The following is a 27431-nucleotide window of genomic DNA, read 5'->3' on the forward strand; positions in this document are numbered from 1 at the left end:
GCATATGAAACAGGGAAAGACCGCCGTGTAATCCCTTTATTTCAACAAAGTAACTGTATTCTGAATACCACCTTTTTAAACGGTAACTGTAACGGAATACAGTTACTCATATTTTGTATTTTAAATACGTAACGGTGGTACATGTATTACGTTACTCCCCAACACTGCCTGTTGATGAGATCTTCTGCCGCTCCTAAAACACCGGCCTCCAACATGTATTCCGTTACTCCCCAACATTGTGGGTAGTACATGACTCCGGTAAGGCAGACCGAGGTAACAACAGTTGACTAAAATATAAAGGCTAAGCACTTATCAAGTTCCCTCCACACGGTTTAAAAAGCGTCTTATTTTCTGTGACATCAAATGCGAAGATTACAAGATTACTTTTGATTGGATCACTTCCCCTAACTCCTCCCACCTTCCTAACAAGTTAATTAATTCTGATTGGACCTCGTCTCTCCAGAATATTTTCATCCATTTTTATTCATTTACCAAAGTGTTAATTAGGGATGGGTATCGTTTAGGTTTTATCCGATACCGGTGCCAAACCGGTACTTTTGAAATGGTGCCGGTGCTTAAACGGTGCTCAAACCGGTGCCTAAAGAATGAAGAACACACACTTTGTCCAAAAACCTCTCATGTTTAGCTGTTTTCCACTTTTTTTTGGTCATTTTAGCCTTTTTGCCAGGGTGAAGGGAGTATCTGCCATCAAACAGGAAGACAGCCGCATGCAACTACAACGGTGTTTGCTAATTCACCTTACGTTCATTAATTTAATAACATGGTTAGCCTACTCAGCGGAAATTACACACGAACAACATTAAGCTACTGACCCAGAGAAGAACGGCTGCTGCTGCCATCATCATCGGTCATCATTTCTGCTACACTGGCAGGGCTAGGGGCCAGGACTCTCCTCGTTGGGTTTTTGGGGGATGTCGCTAACTCCGGGTCCGATAACAGGCAACCCACCCGCAGTAAATGTGCTCGATGTGAGGTCTCGCAGCAAGCTATCAAATACGGTGCATTTCTCAGCTTTTAAAAAACGCTATGCGTCGCCAGGTGTTTCATCGGATTCGAGGTGTTACCTCCTTTGCACAGTATCACCTTAAAGCACTTGTTGCAGGCTGCTGAGTTTGCATCTTTTGCTGTGAAGTACAGCCAGACTTTTGACCGCTTCGCCTTGGGCATTTTTAATCTGTAGCACTGCTCTAAAAGAACGTACGTACCTGGGCCCGCCTACTACGCTAAGGTAAAATGATTGGTAAAATGATTGGCTGGAATCCAAAGTGTATGACATCTCAGGGAAAAAAAAGCACCGAAATAAAGCACCGAAATGTGCGCTGCTTTTTGGTCTGGTTACTACCGTTTATGTCAGAACCGGTGCCATCATGGCACCGGATACCGGTACCCATCCCTAGTGTCAATACATTTCATCACAGTTTTTGTCCTCGTGCATTAGTTTTTCTTTACTTGTTTTTGTCAGAAAAAAAACAGGTTGTTCACAACAACTAGGAATATGAAAACAACACTGGTAAACATTTCTTCCATTTAATTCAGAATTTTAACTGTAAATTAATTTTTTATGTTCCTTACAAAGCAAATAGGAAACAATACAATCACCTCATGTCTAAAGTCCACTTAGTAGCTTACAGTAACACACTGATCTCCAGAGGTGGGACCAAGTCATTGTTTTGCAAGTCTCAAGTAAGTCTCAAGTCTTTATCCTCAAGTCTCAAGTCAAGTCTCAAGTAATGTCAGGCAAGTCAGAGTCGAGTCTCAAGTCACTGGTGTAAAAGTCCGAGTAAAGTCACAAGTCTGAAATTTTGAATTTCAAGTCCTTTCGAGTCTAAAAAAAAAAAAAAAAAAAAAACGAAAAAATAATGTTGCAGTTATATGCTAAATGTAAATATTAGACCATGTAATTTTTTAAATCTGTGTTTTTCTCAACACATGACAAAATAGTGAACTTAGAAAATATACACAAATTGTGAAATTGCACCTCTTTAAAATGCAGCTCAATTAAACCTAGCTCCAAGAATAATTTTCACCGACAGTTCTGAGATAAGCTGCATGTTATTCTTGGATGCGGTTGTAGGACCGGCTTTAAAATCGCATGACAAAAATATCATACATATTAAAAAAAAACTGCATCACCAACGTAGCCTGGACAACATTTGCTAGTTAGATGAAGTCAGCTATCTCATTGTAGCATATTTATATGCATATTTATAATTATACGGTTCTTGGAGTGAGTGCATACACTCATGAAGTTTAGTAACTTCAGGTCACTGCAACAAGCCCAGGTACAGTTTACCGACGGATGGGTGCAGGACCTTGAAATGCACCGTGTAGAACGAAAGACCATCGTACGAACAAAGGTTAAGTTTACCAGTCTCACAAATCGTCGTCATAAATACACATTCGTTAACCGTTTATTAATAGGACCTTTGAGCTCAACGATAATTAATTAGTAGTGGAAATAATTTCTGGTACGCGTTACAGAAATGTAGCAGTGACAATAATACTGTATGCTGTAATCGTACTGGGCAATTAGTGATACAAAAAACCTGTTTTATCCTGTGAATAAAAGTATATGTTTTTGTCAATGTACCATAATAACAGAGGCGAAACGCAATATTGTGTCAGGATAATTTACTATTTATGCACAATAAACAAAGAAGCATAGCGCGACAATTTCTGTTCAGCGCCAGACTTGCTTGTAACCTATATCACCAATTATGTTATGAAAATGACGTATTAACTACTAAAAAACACTGACCTTCGTGTAAATGCTTGGAGCAGACTAACCTGTGAGCTGGAGTGTTCTGGGACGTTATATTTGATCTTTGAATGGCTGCAATCCAGTCGCGTCTTTGTTACTTCGGAAACATGGCTTGAACAATTTCTCTTCAACGACGTAATCCGATAACAACCGATCTCTTTACCCGTCGGCTTCCCGTGGCTGTCATGCGACCGGCTATTGCAGTTAATAACACAACAGCTTCTTGACATTTTTGTGTTTCTTTTTATCGCTGTGTGACTGATTTCAATTGAAAGCCTGCGTGCGCTAGTACCTCTTGCCACGAGTTCCCAGAATCCTTTGCGGTTTTACCCCTGAATGACGTCACATTTTCAATCTCTATATAATATGCATGTTAAATTTTATATTTGGGGTGAAATATCAAGTCTTTTCAAGTAAACCGGTTCAAGTCCAATTCAAGTCCCAAGTCATTGGTGTAAAAGTCCAAGTCAAGTCACAAGTCTTAGAACATTTTTCAAGTCAAGTCTAAAGTCATAAAATTAATGACTCGAGTCTGACTCGAGTCCAAGTCATGTGACTCGAGTCCACACCTCTGCTGATCTCTGCTGAGCTCCTTTGTTACAAAGTGATACCAAGTCTACTGAGATTTAACCCTGAGTCTTTGTAGAAGTTTAATGTTCAATGTAAAAAGCTCCAACTTTTTTTCTACAACTTCTATTGTCTTATATTTAATGTTCAATAGTTATCGTCTGAGTGCTGCCCTGAGTTTGGAGGAGCGTCCTCGAGGATTCTCCTTAACGTCGTCTTTTTCTGGAGTGATCACTTTTCTTCGCAGAGGAAGCCAATAGACACTTCTGTCACTTTTTTCATGCGATAGGTTTTCCTTCTTGGTACCTTGCTTCCTCTGGCTGAAGTGATCCAGATTAGACAAGTCATCTCCCCGGAGGAAACGTTTGACCAGTCTATCTTCTAGTGAATGAAAGGTGATAACACAGAGACGTCCGCTGGGTTTTAGCAACGTCTGGGCAGCACGCAGGCCAGCGTGAAGTTCATTCAGCTCATCATTCACAAAGATACGCAAGGCCTGGAAAGTCTTAGTGGCCACGTGTGCAGGTCTGTTGAGCCGGTCTTTACGTGCATAGAGAACTGCAGGAGGAAACGATCCTGGAAACAAGAATTGGTCAGAGTTAATCTTACAATTTTAATGGTCCAATAATGATTTATTATAGCATTATTGCATTTTAATTCCAAATAAAAACAGAACAAATTAAACTAATAGTCTTACTAATTTGGTGATAACTTAAAGGTAGAGTTACACTTCTATCCAGTAGAGGTGAGAATCACTATACATCCCACGATACGATATTATCACAATACTTAACGCACGATACGATATTATTGCAATTTTTTTTTTAAATATTTTGCGATATTCAGATTCTGTACATAAAGGTAAACTTTATCAATATTCATTTTATCTAATATCAAAGTCTCACACTCAGTCTTTCTCTCATTTTAGTCAGTTTTATTGTTGACAAACTGAACAGCTTGTATTACAGTTTAGTCCAACTTAACTGAATGCAACCATCTGGTACAATTATAGCTATTCTGAACTATGCAATTTATGAAAACTATGCAGCCCATTTAGCAACTGAAGAACTTGAAAGTAAATTAAAACAAAATATAATTTTACATTAAATAAAAAAGTTTTAAACTTAATTAACATAAAACATGTCTTAAAGTAAAATAAGTAAACTGTCATGTTTATTACTGCCAAAAAAAAGTTAAACACATTTGGACAGTGAAGGAATGTCAGGATTCTTGCTCAGAAAAAGGATCAACATGCTCTGAGCACAAAAACCTTTTTTGTAACAAAATATCGATTTCTGCTGTCCCTGTATCGATACATTATTAGCAAACAAAATATCACGATACTACACAGAATCGATTTTTTCCCCCACCCCTACTATCCAGTCACAAAATTCACACATTTTTATGCAGTTGAGTCAACTCTTTTAGGAAATATTCCTGAAAGGTTATAACAATAAATGTTAAAAAATTTTTTTTTTTTATAATGACCAGTGGCAACCTTCAGAGCCATGCAGAAGTGGAAAACAATGCAGTTCCTCTAGGCCCCAATTGAGGCTACTTAGAGACTTACATGTCAAAATGCCTAATTTTACTGCATAAAGAAAAATCATATTGGTACAGATATAAAGAAAAATCTATATTTTAAAACAAAGGCACCTGCGGTTGCCTTTGACGGTGCAAAACATTTCGTAGACATTGGGGTGTGTGTGGGGGAGAAAACTTACATACAGTACAGCACTTTAGAGTTACACTGCTAGCGATCGAAGATTTATGTAAATTTGACAAGCTGAATGCACTCTGTAGCGTACAGGAGACACTGCACGAGACTGATTGACAATGGTCTTAAGCCAATCAGGAGAAAGGACAGAATGCGCTGTAAGAAAAATAAAAAGCATGCAAAATTGCACCAAAAAAATCTGTGAAACAGCGAGGCGGTGAAACGTGAACGAGGGACCACTGTATAGCGAGGGACCACTGTATTTTATTAGTACACCACTAAGCACCAAAAAAACATGTCTCTATGTGGCACCCATATAGTATATGAATGCAGCTGCTGACCAAGCTAGCTAACATTAGCTGATAATTTGGCAGTACAGGTCAACCGTCTGGACTGACCAGACTGGAGGACATGGTTTTGAAAATTTGTGAATGGTGTTAAACAGACGAGCAAAAAAATGCACATGGCAGCCAGTGCAACCCCACAGCCTCCTGGTTTGAAAATTATAGGCGCTTTGTATTAGTTCTGGTGGATTATGCAACGTAATACATAATCCACCAGAACTGACCATTTATCAGTACATATCCATACAGCGCTGTACACAACGGTAGACTAGTGCGTAATAATCAAGCGAATAACGCAGAAAACAGAGATTTGAGATGGGAAACTGTTCCTTAGTACACTGAGAGAGAGAAAAACGTGTGCAGGAAGTGTGATTGTATTGTGGTGGAAGCAAAACAGTAAAGTAAGCAAGAATTCATGACGATGTTTTTCAAACGTGGAGCATAGTCTTTATGTTCTTTTGCTGCTGTTTCAGTGAATTATGTTCGGAGAGTGACAAAAGCTGCAAAAGTTTAGAATCTGTGAGATGTCGGCTTTCAGCACCGACGGGTGAACGACACTCGCTTTGTGTTTGCATCTTTGTGTGGAATCCGTTTACTTGCTCTCATTTGCTGTTTTAGCTGTTTGGTGGTTGCTGAAATAGTTTTGTGAACTCTAACCTGAGATTCTGGCATTTCTGCCTAAATACATTTATATTTAAAAATAGATTCAGGATTTAATGAGTCGATATTGCGCTATTCAAGCTAAAATCAGTTTGATTTGATATTTTAAACCCACCCTTATTAGTGACCAGTGGTTCTCAGTGGTCTTTAGGCCTGTGTGACTGGGAAGTTGAACAGACAAGAGAAATACTGACAAGTAAAGCAGATCAAGCATAGCATCTTAAAAACAGAGTGGGTTCATGCCATACTACTTATCTGCTAACACATTACCAATCTACACACTGATCGTTGTGACTTCAACAGTCCTAAGGTGTTATCCTTATGAGAATAACACTGGAAATGTTAAAATAACTCCCGGTATCCTCTCTCTTCAGGAAAATAAAAGAAACCCGTTGAATGAAAACATTTCCTAGAATAAAATAAATCAAGCTGCCGTAACATTTCTGCACTCCTGAATAATTTGCACCTGACATTCAGAGGAAGAAATCTTTTTCTTACAAAACTTCTTGTACCCCTTTAATTTATTTGAGCCTGTGGTCAAAATGCATGTGCCATACAGAGCATTGTAAACGGCAGACACTCACCAAATATTTAAAGTTTCCAGAGCAACTGCACTTACCAAACTGTGCACGAGTAACATATACAGGGTGCAGAATGCACAGAGCTAATGTGCAAATCAGTCATGTCAAATCAATCAAATCATGTGGGTATTAAAGCAAAAACTAAAAACTGATTATTTGCTGCATATTAAAGTTTCAAAATCTTTCTTTTTGCATTAAAACAAGTGAAGAGCTTTTAGTGCCTCTAACCAACCAAAACACAGAAGAGACAAGAACAATTAGACACTTACATAGACCAAAAAAGAAACCGCAATAAATAGAGAAGTGAGTGATGTGGCATTTCTCTCCTCCTGCACTGAACAGCCCAAGGTGTGACTCACACTGCAATCAATACAATGCCTGCACAGCAAGGACCAGCCCAGGGCTAGCCTCACCAAGCCATGTGCACCCTCTCTAATTCATCTTTCAAAAGGTCCTGAAGACAGATCCATTGAGAACAGAAGAGATTATGATGTGTACATGAAGGAGAATCAGGTAGTTAAGAGTGAACCAAAGCAATGTTAATGTTTTGGCAGATTTTAAATCAAACAATCAAAATGTGATTTAACTACAAATTATCGATTTTGATTTAAGAGGTTTATTAAAAGTATTGCATTAGGTTAAGAAATTATCATAGCCATTCTTATACACACTTTTATACACAGTGTTTTTTACAGTAAGCTGTTTATACAGTTTTGCAGCATTTGACTGAATCTGACCAGAGAGTGTAGCCCTCTACACACAGTTCATCCTGCCTCCTCTATCAGCAGTCACATTATCACTCGGTTTCATCGGCAGCCACACATGCCCGTGCTATAACATTGACTCCACCACGTTTGACAGATGATGTGATATGTTTCAGATCATGAGCTGCTCCTGTGGGAAACAAAGAGCGGGAGCGATTACGCCCTGTAGCCATGTCGCAGCTCCAATACGACGCAGCCACGCCCCGTTCATTCCCGGGCTTTAAATGTCACTTAATGTTTCTTCTATCAGCTTGTGCTGCTTAATGGCCAATTTATGCTCACCACATTGGTCGCTTTGTGCACTGACGTGATGTCATCACACAACCATATTTATACCTGTCATTACAGGAGCTTTGTCCATTTGCAATATTTTCTGTGAATCCCTGTGCTCTTACATATGTGTGTCATATCAATTCAATTCCATTCAACACAAATTAAATTTTAGATATACAGCACCAAATCACGATAACAGTTTTAGAAAGCATTTTTAAACCTCTGTCGTAAATACAACAACCAATCAACTCTCAATCTAAAATCTAAAAAACAAAAAGCTTGTTGGAAAAATAAGGTTTGTAAATCAATTTATTAGTTAAAATAAATACATTTCTAATTCAAAATTTATAAAGCTGAAAAGATCTTATGGTTCTGTTTGAAAAAGGAGGCACCTTTGTTTTTGATTCTTTGATTCTTTTTGATTCTTTGTTTACCTATTGCTATAAAATTAAAGTAAATTAATGACTGAAAACAAATGAAAGTTAAAAACATTCTGCAGAACTTATTTGTTGTGTCCATGTAAAAAAACAAAAAACAAAAAAAACTTTAAATATATTTGTGTATTGCTGAGTAATGTCCCACATTATCCCTAAAAAAGAAAAGCATAAGCCCCTCGTCATTTATTCTGAAAATGATGCCGAGTATCACTGCCACAACTGGTCAGAGAGCTCCCCCTGGAACTTTCTTAAAAAAACCAGACCTCTTAGATTGTTCCCAATAAACACTGGTGGTAGCTCGCTTTGCTCTTCAAAAAGCATCAAACAGCTGCTCTTACTCACACCTGTTCTCCCAGGGTGACACTGACGCACATACTGCTCTGTGCAATAACTGTTGCAACGACATCTCTCCCATTCAGCATCTCAAATGTGGAGTCATAAGGCTTAAGAGGAAAAAAAAGGAAAAAAAACAATCATCGAAGACAAATAATCCAACCCCGGTTGTATGCAACTCGTGTGTCGTTTGTGAGTGCATGTGGGTGTTTGCATTTGTGTCAGGTGTATGTCTGTATTTGTGAGCAAAGAAAAGACTGGGAAAAAAGAGGGGGAAAGAAAACAAAAAAGGTAGGCAGTGTGGAAGGAGAGAGATGGGCTCCTGCATGTGAGTTAGGCATACATTTTATTCCAGCCATCTACAACTCAGTTTCTGCCTCATCTTTATCTCTCCAAGGATGGTGGAATAAAAACACCCAAAACAGAGGCAGAAGAGAGGATGATGACTGAGATCACAGTTCACATAATTTTCTGAGACACACACATCCCACTGGGAGACAGCCTTAATAACTCCACTCCTTTTTTATTTTCCCTTATAGCCTCCTGAATGCTGCAGGGAATTAATCAGGGTGGTGTCTATTTACCTGCAACCACACTGGCCAACTGCTGTGTCCGGGTGATGGGGCTGACACGGCGTGCCTCCACAATGGCTGAAGCTATTTTCCTGGCGTGTCTTTCTTCCCCATATGCAGTGAGGATGGATGCAAGAGCCTGTTGATCTAAGGTATTCACAACGTCAGCGGCGCAGGGCATGTCGGGGTACCTACGCACAAAAAGAAGCCCAATTAAGTCGCTTGACGTCATGTCCTTGCTGACAGTGGTGAATCCTGACAACTCTGAGCTACAGCTGAAAACCTTTATGACAGTCATGAATAGAATGATTGTGAGGGAAGGAAAAGAGAAAAGCAGCTTTTGCATCAGCTTGTAAAGGAGTTTCTTTGTGGATTATGCTGACATTTTAAAGTGATGCAGAAATGTTTCTGAAAATATTCGGGAAGGAATATGGATATTTCTATAAAATAATATATAAAAACTGACACATTTTAGATCGATAAATGTTAAACATACTTTGTCTGCAATTAGGTTTCAAATCACAATGTAGTACATTTTACTACTTGGGAAATACATACTTTATTGGATAAGACCAAAAGGGAGAAATTGATCTTTTGGTTTGGAAAATACAGTTGTGGTCAAACATTTACATACACTTGTAAAGAATATAATATAATGGCTCTACTGAGTGTCCTGTTATTTCTAAAACTCTGATTTTTCTCAGATAGAGTGATTGGAACAGATACTTCTTTGTCAGAAAAAACATTCATGAAGTTTTGGTTGTTCAATGACTTTATTATGGGTTAACAGAAAAAAGTGATGACATTTGCTGGGTCAAAAATATACATACAGCAACATGAATTAGCAATTTTGGTGACTTAGAAAGTTGTCAGCGAACTGAGCTTCATAGCATAGCCTCTTAACTTCTTGTGAGTGATTATGAGTGACTACAGCTGGTGACTTCTCTTAGACCAGTTAAATAGGGCTCATTGGATACAAACGCCCACAAACGCTACAATGGGAAAGTCAAAGGAGCTCAGCATGGATCTGAAAAAGCGAATTATTGACTTGACAGGTCGTATGGACGTAACAGGTCCTGGAGACAACAATTCACTGAGGAAAAATGGAAACATAAAATAACAGAGCTTTTCACCACTGTAGCCAACACATTTTAACACGTTTTTGTGTGCCTCTGTTCAGTTTCACTACAACTCAGAACGTAGCTACAGTAGTTTGTAAACAAAGTTTCCCATGGATACTAGAGCCAACCATGGTAATCAGTGCATAACCACAGCAATTGCACCATACATCTCATTGGGACAAATTTACCTTGTGACTGCCATCAACCACTCACCAATCAGTCAGGGAACTCAAATGTAGCTAGCCCAGTCGCTAAGTGTGACTGAGGTATTAGTACACTGATGCTGACATCTGTGGAAGAATTGAATGTACTGTGGTTTTTTTTTATGTTAGCCCAATCACAATCTCAGTGAATGAGTTCCTTGCTGAGATTGTGTAACATGGGTATGTTAACGTCTACTAATTACAGTAAATTATCTAAAGGGTATAACTACAAAATTACCAAATTAAATCGCAATGCTAGCTCCCTTCTTACATATACCATCAGTTTACTTTTTGCCCTGTTACTGTGTACAAGTCCCGAGCACATCTAAGATAAACAATATAAAAAGAATAGAACTTTTGTAATGCAAAGTGCTTTCATGCCTGGCACAGCCAGTTTCATTGATCAGATTGGAGGGTTAGTTTTGCTTCACAAACACTCTGCAAATGTTCAATGTAGGAACAGGACAAAAGTTTTTTTGGTGAACGCTTTCTTTAACATAACCACTAGAGGTTGACTGAAAATGGGTTTGTTTTCATTGTTTAAAAAAAACAAACAAACATTTTTTCACGCCTTCAGGTCATCACTTATAGGAGAAACAAATAACATTAATTGGACCCATGCTGTTGGTAACCCATTTTAGGTACGCCTTTTTGTACTATCTGCACTTTCACATTATTACACTGATTAATACCGCACAAGCGCTTCTGATTATCCAGCATATCACAATAAGCCAACCAATGTATGTATCAAATCTTTTACCTGTCTCCATCCATTCTCATATCCAATGGTCCATCTTTGCTCAGGGAGAAGCCTCTTTCTGCCTCATCCATCTGCATGGAGGAACAGCCAGCATCCAACAGGACAGCATCAATGCTGCCTGGCTTAACGTTCATGTTTGACAGCAGGTCTTCAAGCTCACTGAACCGGCCAAGCATTGGTTTCACACAACCACTGAGAAAGAATTAGGGAACGAAATAGTGTATTTAGAGACAAAGACAACTGAAGACATGATGGCTATTAAAAGACTGGAGAATATGTTTCGGTTACATATAAAACATATGTAGTCGAAATCTAGAAAAAAATATTTTATAATGTAATACAAAGAGATTATATTTGTAACCAAAGAAAAAAATCCATAGTAAATTGAAGAAGACCTACCTTCACAAATGCTTATAATGTGGAGACAAATGAGTATTTCTAATACTATTGTGAAATGTGTTCCATATTTTACAAAAAGAAGTTGTATTACATCATTTTATATTCTAAAATGTGTCTATTAACTAGGGCTGCCACGATTAGTCGACTAGTCACGATTACATCGACTATCAAAATCGTCGACGACTGATTTAATAGTCGACGCGTCGTTTGAAGCTTTGTAAGCTCACAAAAGACGCAGGAATAAATAGTAGGATTTAAGAGTGCAATAACGGACTGAAACAGAAGATAGCAGCACTGCATGTACAAGGATGCCAGCTGCCGTTAAACCCCGAAGAAGAAGAAGCTGTGTCCCAGAATTCATAGCGCAGCCCAGCTCAGTTTACAACAATGGCGGCAGCTAGTTAGTTTTAATATTACTCTTATTATTCTTTCTGGGTCACAAAATAAACATTTAACATGTGTTCAGGCGAGAATGTAGCTGTGTAAACCTCAAATATCTGCTCAGTTTATCAAGACACCACATATTTTCAAAAATTTTCGGAGACGTCTGTTACCCACTAGCTCGATAGCTAGCCGGGAGCAAGGCTCACTAGAGCCCGTGAGAACACCGGACTCCCGGCAGATCATTTTCAAACCAACTGCAGTCTTTCGCTACTCAGGTTAAATATATATGTCACTTAGATAACTTCAAAATGTTATTGTTTGGCTTTTTTAGTATTTTATTTGTTCCTGAGTAAATCGGTTTGGCTGAGATTAAAGTTATAGTTTTTACACAGCTGAATAAACATCAAGCAGACAGCTGATTATCAGAAGTGTGAGATGCTCGAGAATATACTCCGGTGTCCTGTTATATTTTAGATAGCAAGGAGTTTATTAAACTTCACCGAAACAATCTGCAAATTTCATTAAAATTTAATAAACTATCATCTTGTCTTTATTTTTAGTTAGCACATACCTTAAACACTTAAAACTGTAAGCTAATGATAGTTATATAAGAGCAGACACATGCTGGTGCAATAAGCTGTACGTTTTACGTCCAATGGATGCATGATCTGATTAGTCGACTAATCGCAAAAATATAGTACAAGTATACTACAAGTATACAGCAACTGTAACCCAAACCCTAAATTTAAACTATCAGCATTTAAAATTTTTGTTTTAATTCAACTGTTTTCCTAAATCTCAGCAAGCAGCGAACAACTAAATTCTTCATTCTGACTCCCATCAAAAACCATTGAAATCTTTTCCCCAAAAGTTCATTACTGCCTTCCAAAACTTAGGATTAAATTAGGTTTAGCACTAGGGTTGTAAATGTTATTTTTCCTTTCTTTTCTGATTTTGTTCGTTTTTGGGAGGTTTTGTCACACCGGTCAGAGGCTAGAGGTTGTACTTACCCTTAGTCTGGGCTACGACCAAAGTAACTGGCACAAACAAACACTGCTCTCTTTTTCTCACTTTATCAGACCTTAATGGCACAACTTCATCTGGTAAGAATGATTAACAAACGAATCTTGCAAATCTTTGGGGCATAAACATGAATACATAAAATCTTAAAACAACCCGCACACACAACATCTGGAGAGTGGTTGTTTTAAGCTGCCGAGTTCAAGAGGAGTATGACATACCAGCGAGTGACTGGCAACACATAAAAGCTTGAGTAGTTTTTTCGTGAACCTTTTAAAAAATGAATCAGTTATTTTTACCCCCTTGGAGGCCGACCGTCTTAGCTAGCCTACTGAGATCCTTCCCCTTGTCTGACAGAGGAGACTCTGTGTACCGACTTCCTCATGCACGAGTGGTAAGATGCTTAAGCCATCTTCATGCATTTTTCATGTGACCTTTTAACATTGTGTGAACAAAGATGATGGCAGAAAAGAGCAACAGGAGTTAGCGTCTATACATTAGGGGCAAAAGGTCGTATGCAGCCTTCGTCAGCTCCCAGATATATGAAAATACATTTCTAGTGAAGTCATTACTCATCAAAAAAGCAACCAAAATGTCAGATTGTCCTTTCCAAATGACAAAAAAACAATTTTGTAGGTTGCAGAGTAACAGCAAAAAGCTAAGCAGCTCAAAATCTGAATTCATATGTTTCATACCACAAAAATGGAACGGCTGCTCCACTTCTCTAAATCTCAACCAATAGTTTAGAATCAACATACTGCAATTGTTGCAACTGCATCTCTCCTTCTTGATTTAATTCCTTTAATGGTTTACACTTCCTCAGTTTTATTTATTTATTACACTTGCCGCAGTTACATAAGCTACCAATGTCCATTTATTAATGTTTGGTTCAGACTACATACTGGAGGGCATCACTTGTAAAACAAATGAAATTATCTGGAAAACTTTGTAGTTACTGAACTTGGTCTGTTTGCCTTTCTCTATTCCTTAAAAGGTATTGAGTATGAGCATCTACTGGAAAAAAAACAAACATTTTGACAACTCAGAAGAGAGAATGTTGGAATTATTGGCCCTTAGCAATCACACTGCAATAATATTTCAGTGTTTCGATGGTTGGGATAGCGTCAATAAGCTACGCTGCCCAGATTCTTTTTTTTTTTTGACAAGCCTTAATGTTAGCTAGTGAAGCAAGCCTCTGCTCTTAAATGCATGCAAAGCACTTTCAAATGCCTTGTTAAATCTGATGTCTCACCCATCTTTGAAAAAAATCAGCAACCTGTGCACAAAGACTGAGTCACTGCTCTCAACACACGAACCTCCATCTGGAGAAGGATGGTTAATTTCAGTCTATGCCTGCCATGTGTAAGCTATACATCACAATAAGTGCTCACAGCTAATCAAAAACAACACGCTATTAATTTTTCCCGTCCCTCCATTTGTAAAGGACACATTTTCAACACGCATTGGTGCACTTAGGTATACATTTTAATCCACATAATAAAAATGCATGCTGATCAAAGCCTTGCAAGAGTGTTTTTTTGTCATTAGCTTCCCAACTGATGCTGCTGCTCTTTGGTTCCCTATAATTTTTATTCCATCCATCCATCCATTCGCTTCCGCTTATCCTTTTCAGGGTCGCGGGGGGCGCTGGAGCCTATCCCAGCTGTCATAGGGCGAAAGGCGAGGTACACCCTGGACAGGTCGCCAGTCTGTCGCAGGGCTAACACATAGGGACAGACAACCATTCACACTCACATTCACTCGCACATTCACACCTAGTGGCAATTTGGATTATCCAATTAACCTATCCCCACAAGCTGCATGTCTTTGGACGGTGGGAGGAAGCCGGAGTACCCGGAGAGAACCCACGCAAACACGGGGAGAACATGCAAACTCCACACAGAAAGACCCTGGCCTGATGGTGGAATTGAACTCAGGACCTTCTTGCTGTGAGGCAACAGTGCTAACCACCGTGCCACCGTGCTGCCCACCGTGCTATAATTTTTATTCATTTTAGTTAATTTGCTTGATGTTTCCGAGACAGTACTCTTACAACACCCATTCATTACCGTTTATAAAAACCAGTTTATTTTTAATGACGATGATTATTATCAAATTGTTAAACAATCAAATCGTTGGACTATTTTCTATACAGGATAATCCGAGAGTGTTGTAAAAGTATGTATCAATAACATTATTCAAAATCTACATTGATGCAGTCGTGGTATTAATGACAATAACAGAAAGTCTATATAAACAAAATGTAATTTGTTTTTGTCGCCAGCTCTGGGTGTGAGATTGTGAGGAGTGTCAATAATAAATCGGATACTGCCGTAATCTGTGTAGTAACTGTTTATGTTTGCATGTATAGTATTGATTGATTGATTGATTGCAGTATTTTCACTACTACTGATTGCTGCCTGTAAGCTAAATTGGCCCTGAGGGGGCAATAAACTCTAGTAAGATAGTTTACTCAATTAGAAACTTGCTCTTTTTAGGTACATTACAGACTCCACCTTCCTCAAGATTAACTAGGGGCATTAAAAGAAGGAACACAAATTGACAGGTCCTCTATTTCAAAACCCACTGAAGACAAAATGGCAAGGGAGCATCTCACCCACACAGTCAGGGCCTTTCTTTGCTTTGCTGTTGTTATTCACTATCCCGCACAGTGATTAATTTGTTGGAAAATCTATAGTAAAGGCTTTGTTGTTTTCCCCCATCACCTGCACAATCCCTTTTTTGTTCTGCCTCTTCAGTAGCACTCTACCCACCATCTCCAATTTCTACTTTTTTTTTTCATTATTTAAAGTTGCAGTGTAAATGATTTGGCAAGAGTTTCAAAACTCTTACAGTTAAGTTCAGTGGAGAACAATGTGGCACTGTTTCAAAGCTATTTGCTAAATTTATCTGCAAAGGCAGCATATTAGGTGGCTATTTTCTCCATATGTTTCTCCATATCTTTGAGTAACTACATTACAAAGTTACTTATCCATCCATCCATCTTTATTATTATTATTGTTACATATTATGTATGAGCAGTGACAAAGAAAGTAGTGGCTTAAAAATATTAATATAAGATCGCAACATTTACCCATGACAACTATATTTGACCTCGAGGTCAACATAAAAAAATAATTTAGGCACATTTTATGTGACTATGTGACATGATTATGTAATTTGCTAATGACATGCAATTGTTTAATTGATCATCAGCAAGTGTGCACAGCTCTATAACAACAGAAGTTTTGGTAGTTTGCAGGTCTGGGGCATTCAGGTGTGTGTCAACACTAGAGCAGGGCGATATGACCAAAAATATTTATCACGATATGCATTTGAAAATTTGCGATAACGATATAACTGACGATATAATTGACACTAGACAAAATACTTTACAACTCCACAACTTTATTAGTGCAAAAAAAAAACCATCAATGTATTTTTACTTAAACAAGCAGCTGTTTTTTATGTGCATTAAAGTTATATAAAAATGTAACAGTGCAAATGCAAATGCCTTGCTGACAGTTTAACCAAAAGGCATTTCCAGTGGAAATTGGCCGACATATCCTCAGCATAACCATGTTTAATATCCACAAAACTTAAAAAGAGGTTATACACACACACAATACGGTAATATTATGTTGAAGCACAGTACGTATCACTCCGCGAGGCTCCTGCCTATGATAGCTGTAATGCTCTGACAATCCATCGAGCGGTGCGGCGTCGTAGGTTAGCAAAGTCGTACTAAAATATTTGACAGATTTTCGAGCGCCGTGTACCAAATAAAATTGTTTCAAGGTCAGTAAACACAACCAGAATTCATACATAAGGCACACGGGATTATAAGGGGCACTGTCGATTTTCAGAAAAATCAAAGGATTGATTTTAAGTGTGCGAATTTTTCCAAAAAAACACGGTAATAACGACGGCCCGCTAGCATGCGCTACCAAAAATAGTGCTTTGTTGTGTATCTGACGGATGAAAGCTAAACCAGTGCCACACCACTGAAATTGCAACATTTTTACAAACCAATTCTGGTTCATCCGTTTCATTCAACAATCCGCTTTCGCCCTTCTCATTCTCCGTCGCCACCGCCATGCTTTTTCTGCCATGTGCGTATGAAAACAAAGGCACTGCGGATGCGCGTTTTACCCATATTCTATTGCGATATTTCATTTTCTTATCGTTGCCCAACATTATACCGGTATTACCGTGAACGGTATGATATGACCCAGCCCTAGTCAACACAATGCCAAAATCTTGCCCAGAGTGGACATCCCAGCAAATTCACACCAAGGCCAGTCAGTGCAGTGTTCAGAGAAAGTGCAAAAATCCAACAGCTACATCTAAGACTCTACAAGCCTTAGTTAGCATGTTAAAGTTCATGTCAGTAGAATTTGAACAACACTGAATAAGTATGGCTAGTTTGCTAGGGCTGCTAGTTTTTACAAAACTTTGACCTGAACAAACCACAAGGCATCTGGAACAATATCCTCACAGATGAGACATATGTAGACATAATGTACAGTGGCACATTTGCTGAAAACCAATCATGGCATATCAGCACCAACCACCATGCAGTCACTGAGTAGACCATGAAACCTTCTATACACCAAACTACATTCTAGACTCAAAATATGAGGCCATTTGAGAGCTTAACAGCGTCAACGCGTTTGCACAGTTAGCTCGTTAATGCGTTAGTGCCGTGCAGGATTTGCACGGGCCAATCCACGTTAACTCGCTAACGGGCATTTGCCGTGTTAATGCGGTTATGGCGTTAACATCGTATTAACGAGATTAATGCTGACAGAAAAAGAAAAGGTTAGGTTTTTTGACTTAAAACCCAAAAGTTAACATAACATAGCATAACCCTAAAAACATTTTTTACCTCTAGGTTTTACCTCCGCATCACATGCTACTCAAGCCATGGCAATACAGAATTTACAACTCACTCTTGGGTGACTACACAATCAAGATTTCTGGCCTATCCCACCAGAGCATTTGAACAAATGTCATGCTAATTCACATTATGGTTACAGTAAGCCAATAAAAACAGTATACTTGCCTACATCTTTACTATAACAGTAGATGTGCCTGTCATCTGTGGTGGTAGACTTCCGCAGGCACAAGCATTCTCCACTGCAACCACTGAACATCCAAGGTATGGACATTGAGGCTGTGGACAGCTACAGGTACCTTGGTGTTCATCTGAACAACAGACTGGACTGGACTCATAACTCAGACGCCCTCTACAGGAAAGGGCAGAGCAGGCTGTACCTGCTGCGGAGACTCAGGTCGTTTGGAGTGGAGGGCCCACTCCTGAAGACCTTCTATGACTCTGTGGTGGCTTCTGCTATCTTTTATGGTGTGGTCTGCTGGGGCGGCAGCATCTCTGCCGGGGACAGGAAGAGACTGAACAGGCTGATCCGAAGGGCCAGCTCTGTTCTAGGATGCCCTCTGGACCCAGTGGAGGTGGTAAGTGACAGGAGAATGGCGGCTAAGCTGTCATCACTGTTGGACAACATCTCCCACCCCATGCAGCAGACTGTGACAGCACTGAGCAGCTCCTTCAGTGGGAGACTGCGGCACCCACGGTGTGGGAGACTGCGGCACCCACGGTGTGGGACGGAGAGATTTCGCAGGTCTTTCCTCCCCACTGCTGTCAGACTCCACAATAAAGACTTTAACTGATCAAACACACACATCCACACATGTGCAATAACACTAAGTGCAATAATCTTTTCTGGCATCGTTGTATTTTTACTCAGTTGTATATAGCATTTGTATTCTATTTTTATCTTATTGTATATTTTATTCTATTCTATTCTACTGTATATAGTATTTTATTTTATTCTATTCTGTACAGTTGTGTACTGTATTTATTCTTATTGTATTATAATTTTTGCTTCATGACTTTTGCACTGTCCACTTCCTGCTGTGACAAAACAAATTTCCCACGTGTGGGACTAATAAAGGTTATCTTATCTTATCTTATCTTATCACACAGTTGAAATTATAGTGAACTTTAACTGTGTAATTCCATCAGTGCAACAACAAAGTTGACTCATATGTTTCCCGGGCTGGCTATTGATTGGCTCTTTAGCTTTCTCTGGGTTTTATTATGTTATAATGTTTTGCACAAAGTATTGAGAGCTGCTGAAAACTGTCTGATGTAAGTGCAGTTATATGTCTCTACCTCCTGCAGCTTCTGCATCCTTTCCAGGTGAGTGGCACTTCATCTTAAGTGACCCATTTACCTTTGTAACAGCTACCATGATTTCAGGTAGAATTCTCTGAAAGATTGTCTTATTTTTGCCTTGCATTTTTTGAGAAGAAGAAGAAGAAGAAGAAGAAGAAGAAGAAGAAGAAGAAGAAGAAGGAGAAGGAGAAGGAGAAGAAGAAGAAGAAAAAATAAATAAATACTGGACTGCTTAATGACTGCATGCCTGTTTGGAAAATTTTCACTTTATTAATTTCACTTTGCAGCTTATGTAACTGCATTAAATTCAGTTATACTGTGAAATAACTTGCATCATCTTGTGCAGCAGCAGTGCTTCCTCTAATCCCTGAGGGGGAAAAGGCATGAACTAGATTAGAAATGTTGCAACTATTACCTAAGATGCATTTAAACCTAAGGTTTAACCTAAGTATGTATTCCCTGCCTCTCTCTATCTGTAAAGCAAAGTTGTGAAGAAGCAAAGCGTAAAGTAAAAGGATGACAGCAATGCTAACCTGCACAGTGATGTGCAACAACGTTCTGCATGATTTGATTAATGAAAAATGTGATTAATGGTTTCATAGAAAATAAAATAAACATGAAGTATTTATTTGGCCAGTAATTAACTCTTCCCACAAGAGTAAACTCAGTTTTTAATTGTTTTCTGTCTTTTATTAGGTTAAACGACTTGGTTATCAAACATAATTTGGTTAGTTAACAAAAATGAGCTATGGCTATATCCAGTGTTGGGGAGTAACGGAATACATGTACCGCCATTACGTATTTAAAATACAAAATATGAGTAACTGTATTCCGTTACAGTTACCATTTAAAAAGGTGGTATTTAGAATACAGTTACTTTGTTGAAATAAATGGAATACACTGCGGTACTTCCCTGTTTCATATTGTCGCGGGTCAGGACTGTTTGGGTTTTGTTTGACAGCTATGTTCTGTTGTTCCAGGCGGCAGCGTTGCGGTTGCCATGGTTACAGGGTGACGCTCTCTCTCTGCGTGTTTCCTGGGTGAGAGAGCGCCTTTTTGTTGTTGTTGTGCTAAGCTAATAGGCAGAATGCAGAATGTAGCATCATGGGCAGTGTAGTCCGTGCTGCAGGGAGAATGGACTGCCATACTCGTTATGTGTCTGTGAGCGCGAAAAGGGAGAAAAAGGGAAAGCACGAGCTGTCATCGAGCAAAAACGGGAGCTGGAAGCATGTAAATATAATAATAACCACTGCAGCCAAGAAGAGTGCCTGACGAGCCCAGTTGTAAGTAAGCTATTAAGACTCGACTGTACACTGTGTTCGTGTTTTCCTCCGAAACAATAAGTTCCGTTGGAGCAGCCTTTCAACGCCTCTCTCTGTCTCTCGTTAGCAAACTTGACCCAGACAACAAAGTAAAGCTATTTTTCGGCTACGAGCCCGACACGGAACCCGTATTAGTCAGAGTTCCCTTTACTACAGTTCGGAGCCGCGGACCTTCAGTAATAGTAATAAATCACACAGCAACAGTACATTCACGTTGTTGTAAAATGCATGATAATATGTTAAGTAATCCAAAGTATTCAGAATACGTTACTCTCATTGAGTAACGTAACGGAATACATTACAAAATACATTTTGGGGCATGTAATCTGTAATCTGTAGTGGAATACATTTTAAAAGTAACCTTCCCAACACTGGCTATATCCTATTCCATTGTATGTGTGTCAAGACAGCAAACTAACTGGAAAACTATGCTTTCTTTAACCCATTTCAATTTTCTGTGTGAGATTAAAAAAAAAAAAAACTACAAAGAAAACTTGACCTATTTAGTCTTGCTCCTTAAATTAGGGCAGAAAGCACAAAAGGTTGCAAATTGACAATAGGTCAAAAAGAGTGACATTCTCTCCCCCGAATGCAAATTCTACAAACGTTGTTCTCTTTTTAGTCCAGCCCCTAACTTTTTTAGACCGCTGCCCCTGCAACCAGGTCCAGGATAAGCAGCATGACATGGATGGATGGCTGGATTTTAAGGTGTCATTTTTTTAAAACTCTGTGTTTTATAATCAGTATACTCTAGGCCCACTAGGAGTGGATCTTTTTCTTTTTTCAAAAGAAGTATTTCAATGCCAGTGTTTCCTTTTAAGTTCAAGGTTTGTTTTCAATGCCAATTTTTAGTTTCTGCACCAAAATTGACCATCACTGTACTGTTGTTCTTTAACGTGTTTTTATAAGCCAATGAAGGATTTAAAAATATGCAAAACAGTTACATAAGATTTCTAAATTATTAACTTCTTTATGTGGCTTAGACAGAGTTGGAGATATAAATGCCTTATGTAAGGTCTTATATTATTAAAGAGGACAAGTTTCAGTGGTGTATGTGCTGAGGTTCAAGTGGGCTCATAATTGCTTAAGAGATCTGAACTATTTATAGCTGTAGCATCGTACAATATTGACATGCCTTTGTTTTTTGTTATTCTGGCATCTCAGTGGATCAAGCTGAACCCATTATGCATCATTTTCAGTTCTATAGTAGTTTTGCATTATTGACAGTTCTAAAATTCTTTATTTATCTTATACATGGTTGTAGTTCATATCTTCTGGTAATTCTTTGCTTGAAACAAGCAGTTTAAGCGCCTCTCCTTTTAATAAGGGAACCATCCCTTTTACATTCTTATGAGTGGCTGCTGATTGTAAGCGAAAGGTTTGAAAAGTAAGTGGATGGGGTTGCTTTGTTCACTGCTAAACGCCTTGTGAAGATACATCCACTCACCGGCCACCTTATAAGCCCCACCTGTTCCAACTCATCGTTTATGTAAATATCTAGTCAGCAGTGTTGGGTAAGTTACTTTAAATTAGTAACTTAGTTACATTACTAGTTACTTCTATCAAAAGTAACTCAGTTGCTTCAAGTTACTCGTTACTTTCATTTATTTTCATTTATTTTTCATTTATTTATTTATTTCACACTTGGTACAACAATTCAAACAAACCAACCACACTTTCTATCAAAAAGCACTACAACCATGTGTGAAAAGGAGCAGGAAGAAGAAAATATTCTTATTAAACCCTGCCCCCTATCTACAATCCAATTTATATTACAAGTGGGCACCAAAAATCAGGGAACAAACTAACATTAACATTTATCTCTGGTCCTAACCCAAACCAAACAACAAATTTACAATCAGAATATACCACTCCACATAGTAACAAGGAGAAAAATAAAATTAAAATAAATAAAACAAAAAATTATAATGGATCCTTTTTCAATGAACTCCAATTTCATTCACATTCTTCATATTGAGTTATCGTTTTAAGCATGTACCACTTTTTAAAACAATGTAAATTTATACAATTCTTTCTTTTCAAAGTAACTAGTTACTAAGGAAAGTAACTTTGGTTTTTCTCAGAATTCTCTTGTTAATGTGTTGCTTCCGTAGCTGGATACCCAGCAAGAGTGCCAGTCTTCTAGCTTGCTTACTTGCCACAAGTGCACTGTGCCACCTACCAGTAGAAAAAAAAAAATAATGTGCACATTTCCACGAGAGAAATCCCACGCCTGGACCGTTGTTGACCGCCGCCATGATTCTAGCCTACGTCACAGCGTCAGGTGCGCTTTTTACATCCAACACAAAAACTGCAGTCGTGGTGCTTTCGATTGTACTCAGAACTCGGAAATTCTGCCTTCCGAATAGGAAGATGTAGGTAACACCAGACTGCAGATGAGCTGCATACAGGGCTGGACTGGGACAAAAAAATCGGCCCAGGCATTTTGACTAGAGACCGGCCCGCCATTATAGGAAAAGTCATAAAGCCTTTGAATGAAAACAAACGCTGTTGTGACAGTGATGTACACTGTTTTGATGGTATATATGTATCAATCTATCAATCGTTTGTTGTAAGATTCAGATAATTATTTTTTAAAAGCTAGATATTTTAAATGAGAATAAGAAAGAAAAGTATTTCCTTGTGCCCCCCTCTGATGCCCTACCTGGCCCCCCTGGCAAAACTTTGCTAGATCCGCCCCTGCACAGTTACCAGCTGTCAGCTACGTAGAAAAAGGATCCTGGTGTTATTTGTCTCTCAGAAACAGTTCATAACTTCCCTTCAACTCATTCATGTGACCTAAAAGATAAACCTGATTCTCCATCACCTGTTCAGCTCTCATGATTCAGTAAGGACATCTCCTGGTTTCATCTTCATGTTTCCCTCTTACCAGATAACCAAACCGACATCATGACCAGAAACTTTTACGGCTGTGGCTCCAGCAAACATCAGCTGATACTAAAAATTTATATTAAATAAATTCTAACAACAGCTGATAAAGCTTAAATGCACTGCTGTTGTTTAGCACGACATCCGCTAGCTTCCTCTTTCTGGCGCAAAGTGGGCGATAAACAAACAAGAGAGAAAAGCTGATCATTGATCAGTTTCAACAGGAGAGGGAGGGGGAAAGAACGAGAGAAGAAGAAGCAGCTGTGCAGCTCCAATTTTGTGTCTTTTTCCATTCTAGCTGAAGTACGGGACAAACTGCGTTCCTTTTCACCTCAATACGAAACGCGTAATATTTTCTCTGAATACGAGATTCTGTTTTTTACGGGACGGTTGGCAACTCTACTAACTAACCTTATGAACAAAATAAAGTTCAACATCAACATTATAGCACCCATCCAGCTGTATAGAAACTCTGTCATGCTAGCTAGTACGCAGTACGGAAAAAGTCAGCATAACGAAAATAAACTCCACCGAAACTTGGCATATATCTGACCCAGATAGACTGCAGGTCATAACTTCTTACCTGAAGTTCAGTTCACCTGACACTCAGACCAGCGGCCGCCTCGGGTCTCTCCTCCTCCTGCCTCCCCTTTCCCTCATCCACCTGCTGGCCTCCACCACTTGCTAATGTTACTGAATCTGTGGAAGCTCCGCGATAGCCACCACACGAAGAAACGAGTAACAGAATGAAGAAGAAAGGTGACTGAAGTGACTCTGAAAATGGCATGGTTGCAAAACAGAGCTTGACAACAGATAACAGATAAACAGATAGTTCATGCCAGATGGCTGGTCTGAGTATTTTAGAAACTGCTGATCTACTGGAATGTTTTTTGCACATTCTACCACACAAACATCTCTAGAGTTCACACAAAATAGTCTGAAAAAAGGAAGGCAGCAGTAACTCAAATAACCACTTGTTACAAGGTATCCAGAAAAGCATCTCTGAATGTGCAAGACTGTGAACTTTGAGGCGGATGGGCTACAGCAGCAGAAGACCGTACTAAGGTTCACTCCAGTCAGTCTAAGCTTTCTGTTCTTAGCTAAGAGTCACTAAGACTCAGCAAAATTTGACAAGAGAAGATTGGAAAATTATTGCATAAACAACATAAAAGCATGGCTCCATCCTCGCTTGTGACAATGGCCGAGGCTGGTGCTGGTTATGTAATGGTGTGGAGGATATTTTCTTGGCACATTTTGAACCAACTAAGCATTGTTTCAACGCCTACCTGAGTATTGTTGCTGACCATGTCCATCTCTTTAGAATCATCCTGCATTAACCAGGACAATGCGTCACTTCCCAAAGCTCAAATCAACTCAAACTGGTAACCAAAACCTAAATGTTGTCCAAAAAATAGTGGCTGGTGATTGCATTTCACCTCCAGTCATACAGTAATAATATAACAAGTCAACTTTAATTAGAGTACAAAGAGTACAAACAAAATATGAATTGTCACTTTGTGTGTGTGTGTGTGTGTGGGGGGGGGGGGCGCGTTTGTTTTTTTGTTTTGTTTTGTTTTGTTTTTTTTGGGGGGGGGGGGGGGGGGGCATTAGAGATGAACGAAGTTCGGCTTGTGCACTATTCCCCTCCAGTATCTCAGCTTTTTTCTTATCTCTCTCATTCTAATGACCGCAATATGAACCATATGGGGTTTTTGTTGAAGCTGAAACCTCATCTTCTATATTTTATCCTGCCAGGTCGCACTGCCCTGAGTGAATTTGCATCTGATCGCGCCTTTTCATTTCACCTTGTATCCATTCACACCATCTCCACGTCTTCCTTGTGTTCTGCCTGAACACAAATGGGTCTAGATTAAATCCCCTTTAAGATCTTTTCATGTTGTGTTTGACAAATATGCACATTTCAGTGAAGAAAACAAAAAAAGTCACGCTATGGTGAAGCTGAATTTGAATTACTTTTAGTTATCCACTTACTACTTTTATAAGCTCTAAAATGTTAGGGGTGATATTAAGAGCACCTTATGAGTGAGTCATTTCCTTTAATTAATTGAAAAAAAATAGGTATACTTTTCTAATATTATATTTAAGTTCTTTCATAAAATACTTTCTCAAAACGCTTTATACTGTATCCATCAAACTGTCAAAATAGGTGGCAATGATATTTTTCTTTCTGCCTTTTCTGAGGTCAGTACTGAATCTTTTTTTTTCAGAAATCATTCCTTCACTAAATATTTAAGGCTACCATTGGTGAGGACATCAGCAGCCTTCACAGTAGCCTCAGTCTGAGCGCATGCTCATTCAGCATCATGCTGCTTCTTCACAAATCAAGCCTGAAATATTCCCTTGTGTTGACCTGCTCAGTTCCTTTACCTGCGTCACTGAAGCCTAAGACAAGATGGTGATTGATTGCTTTCAGCAGGGGACCGGTGATGGAAATATCTACAGTCCAGTGGAGGAAAAAACCGAAGAGGGATACAAACACAGAGAGGCTAGCCTTTAGAAATGACTCTTTTATTTTTAACTAAATTACCCCAGATGACCCAGAGATGGATATAAAAGACTTCTCTCTGACTTATTTATGTACTGTTAAAGCCATGGGAAAATATTGAATCGTGAAGTTTGTCCTGCCCCCCTGTTTCCCCACTTTAATTTCATCATCTTTACTTCCTGGCTGACAAGCTCATTTCTCCATAGTTAGGAAATGCGAACACGACATGAGTTTCTAAACATGGAAATCAGCACTTCCCTCCATGTTGTCTATGATGTACGACTGATTGATTGATTGAGGTTATCGCTCGGTTACAAAGAGAACTGCCGACGTGTGGGCTATACTGAGCAATGCAAACACTATTACACTTAGCTGGGAAGAGCAAAACAAGAGATGACATGGAAGAATGAAGAGAGAAATTAAAAAAGATTTTTTTGGAGCCAATTAACAGCCATTATTATTATTATCATTATTATTATTAGCAGTGATACCAAACATCTTCTTTGGCATGGTTTGCTGATGGAGGTAAAAGTAGGTCTTTGTGGCAGTCACTCCTTGTATATTATAATCTAACTAACATTTCTTATTATAAGTAGCCTGAGAACATTTACATCATTTACATTTTACAAACACTTGACCAAACCGACAGCTTGGGTAGCTTAGAAGGACGTAAATTCAAGTTTGTGCATTTTATGAATTGTGAAGTGTTTTGGTGAGTTGTATGCATTAAATGCATAGCACTGGTCCTTGCACTGTTGTAATGCAGGACTATTCTCCCAGTAAGCTCTGGTTGACTTCACCCATGAAAAAAAGCAACAAAAATGGCAAAATGCCTAGATGAAATCAATGTAGGTCTCCAAGGTGTTGCTATTTTTTTCAGTAATAAAATAAACCAAACAAAAGTCAGCATGTTTTATATTGGTTAAAAATTACACCTACGTGATGCTGTTGTGGGGAGTGGTCTGTGGCGCCGCTGCGGGGAAGCTGACAAAACAGAGCGGCATCAGCAATTACGCCTCACCTGCATTGAGGAATGAACTGGGTTCTATTGTTGTGTACCTGTGGCTGGCAGCTGCAAAGCTTCAGCTGGGTGTTAATCTCGAAATTTCTACTTTATTCCCAAAATGACAGTTAATATTCAAACTCAAACACCGAGCTGACAGCACAACTGAAGCGGCCTCTGCCAAATACAAAATGCTGTGTCTGTTTTTTGGACACTTTTTGTAGTTTTAACGACCAAAAGTAATACTGCCAATCTGTTACAACACTAACAAACAAAAATATCCTGTCTGTGTGTGGGTTTGTTTGTTCATATTCATTAATCCTAATTGAGGCAAAATGTTTCATGAATTGTCATTTTTTTTAACTTAAAGTCATATCACCCAGCCTTAGCTGTAGCTGAAAACATCTGCACCAACCAGTACTGTTGTAACTATTGTTAAAAATGGACGCCTCTTAAATGATTGATTTTAATTTTTCCCCCATTGCATTGAAAATTGTAAGTATTTTCCAGGGTATCTCTACCGTTTGAAATTCTAGTATTGTAAAAACCCTAAAGGAAAGTGCCAAATAATTCATCAACATGTTATTATAGGCTC

The 27431-nt window shown here is 38.8% G+C and overlaps 1 protein-coding gene across 5 annotated transcripts in view; it reads right to left on the reverse strand.

The window, feature by feature from the left end:
- Window positions 1-1538: 1538 nt before the first annotated feature.
- The window catches only part of mettl15 (methyltransferase 15, mitochondrial 12S rRNA N4-cytidine), a 62899-nt gene continuing 37006 nt past the window's right edge, over window positions 1539-27431 (reverse strand). For all 5 annotated transcript variants that reach the window (XM_085270798.1, XM_085270825.1, XM_085270789.1 and 2 more), the window contains 3 exons: window positions 11115-11306; window positions 9043-9221; window positions 1539-3925 (listed from right to left, as the gene is read on the reverse strand). In XM_085270798.1, the coding sequence (XP_085126924.1) occupies window positions 3504-3925; window positions 9043-9221; window positions 11115-11306 (793 nt within the window). In that variant the 3' untranslated portion in view covers window positions 1539-3503. The remainder of the gene's footprint in view (window positions 3926-9042; window positions 9222-11114; window positions 11307-27431) is intronic.

Source organism: Mchenga conophoros, linkage group LG1, assembly GCF_057382185.1.
Source record: "Mchenga conophoros isolate Kocher_MC1m ecotype Shallow Benthic linkage group LG1, M_conophoros_male_GT1.1, whole genome shotgun sequence".
NCBI lineage: Eukaryota > Metazoa > Chordata > Actinopteri > Cichliformes > Cichlidae > Mchenga > Mchenga conophoros.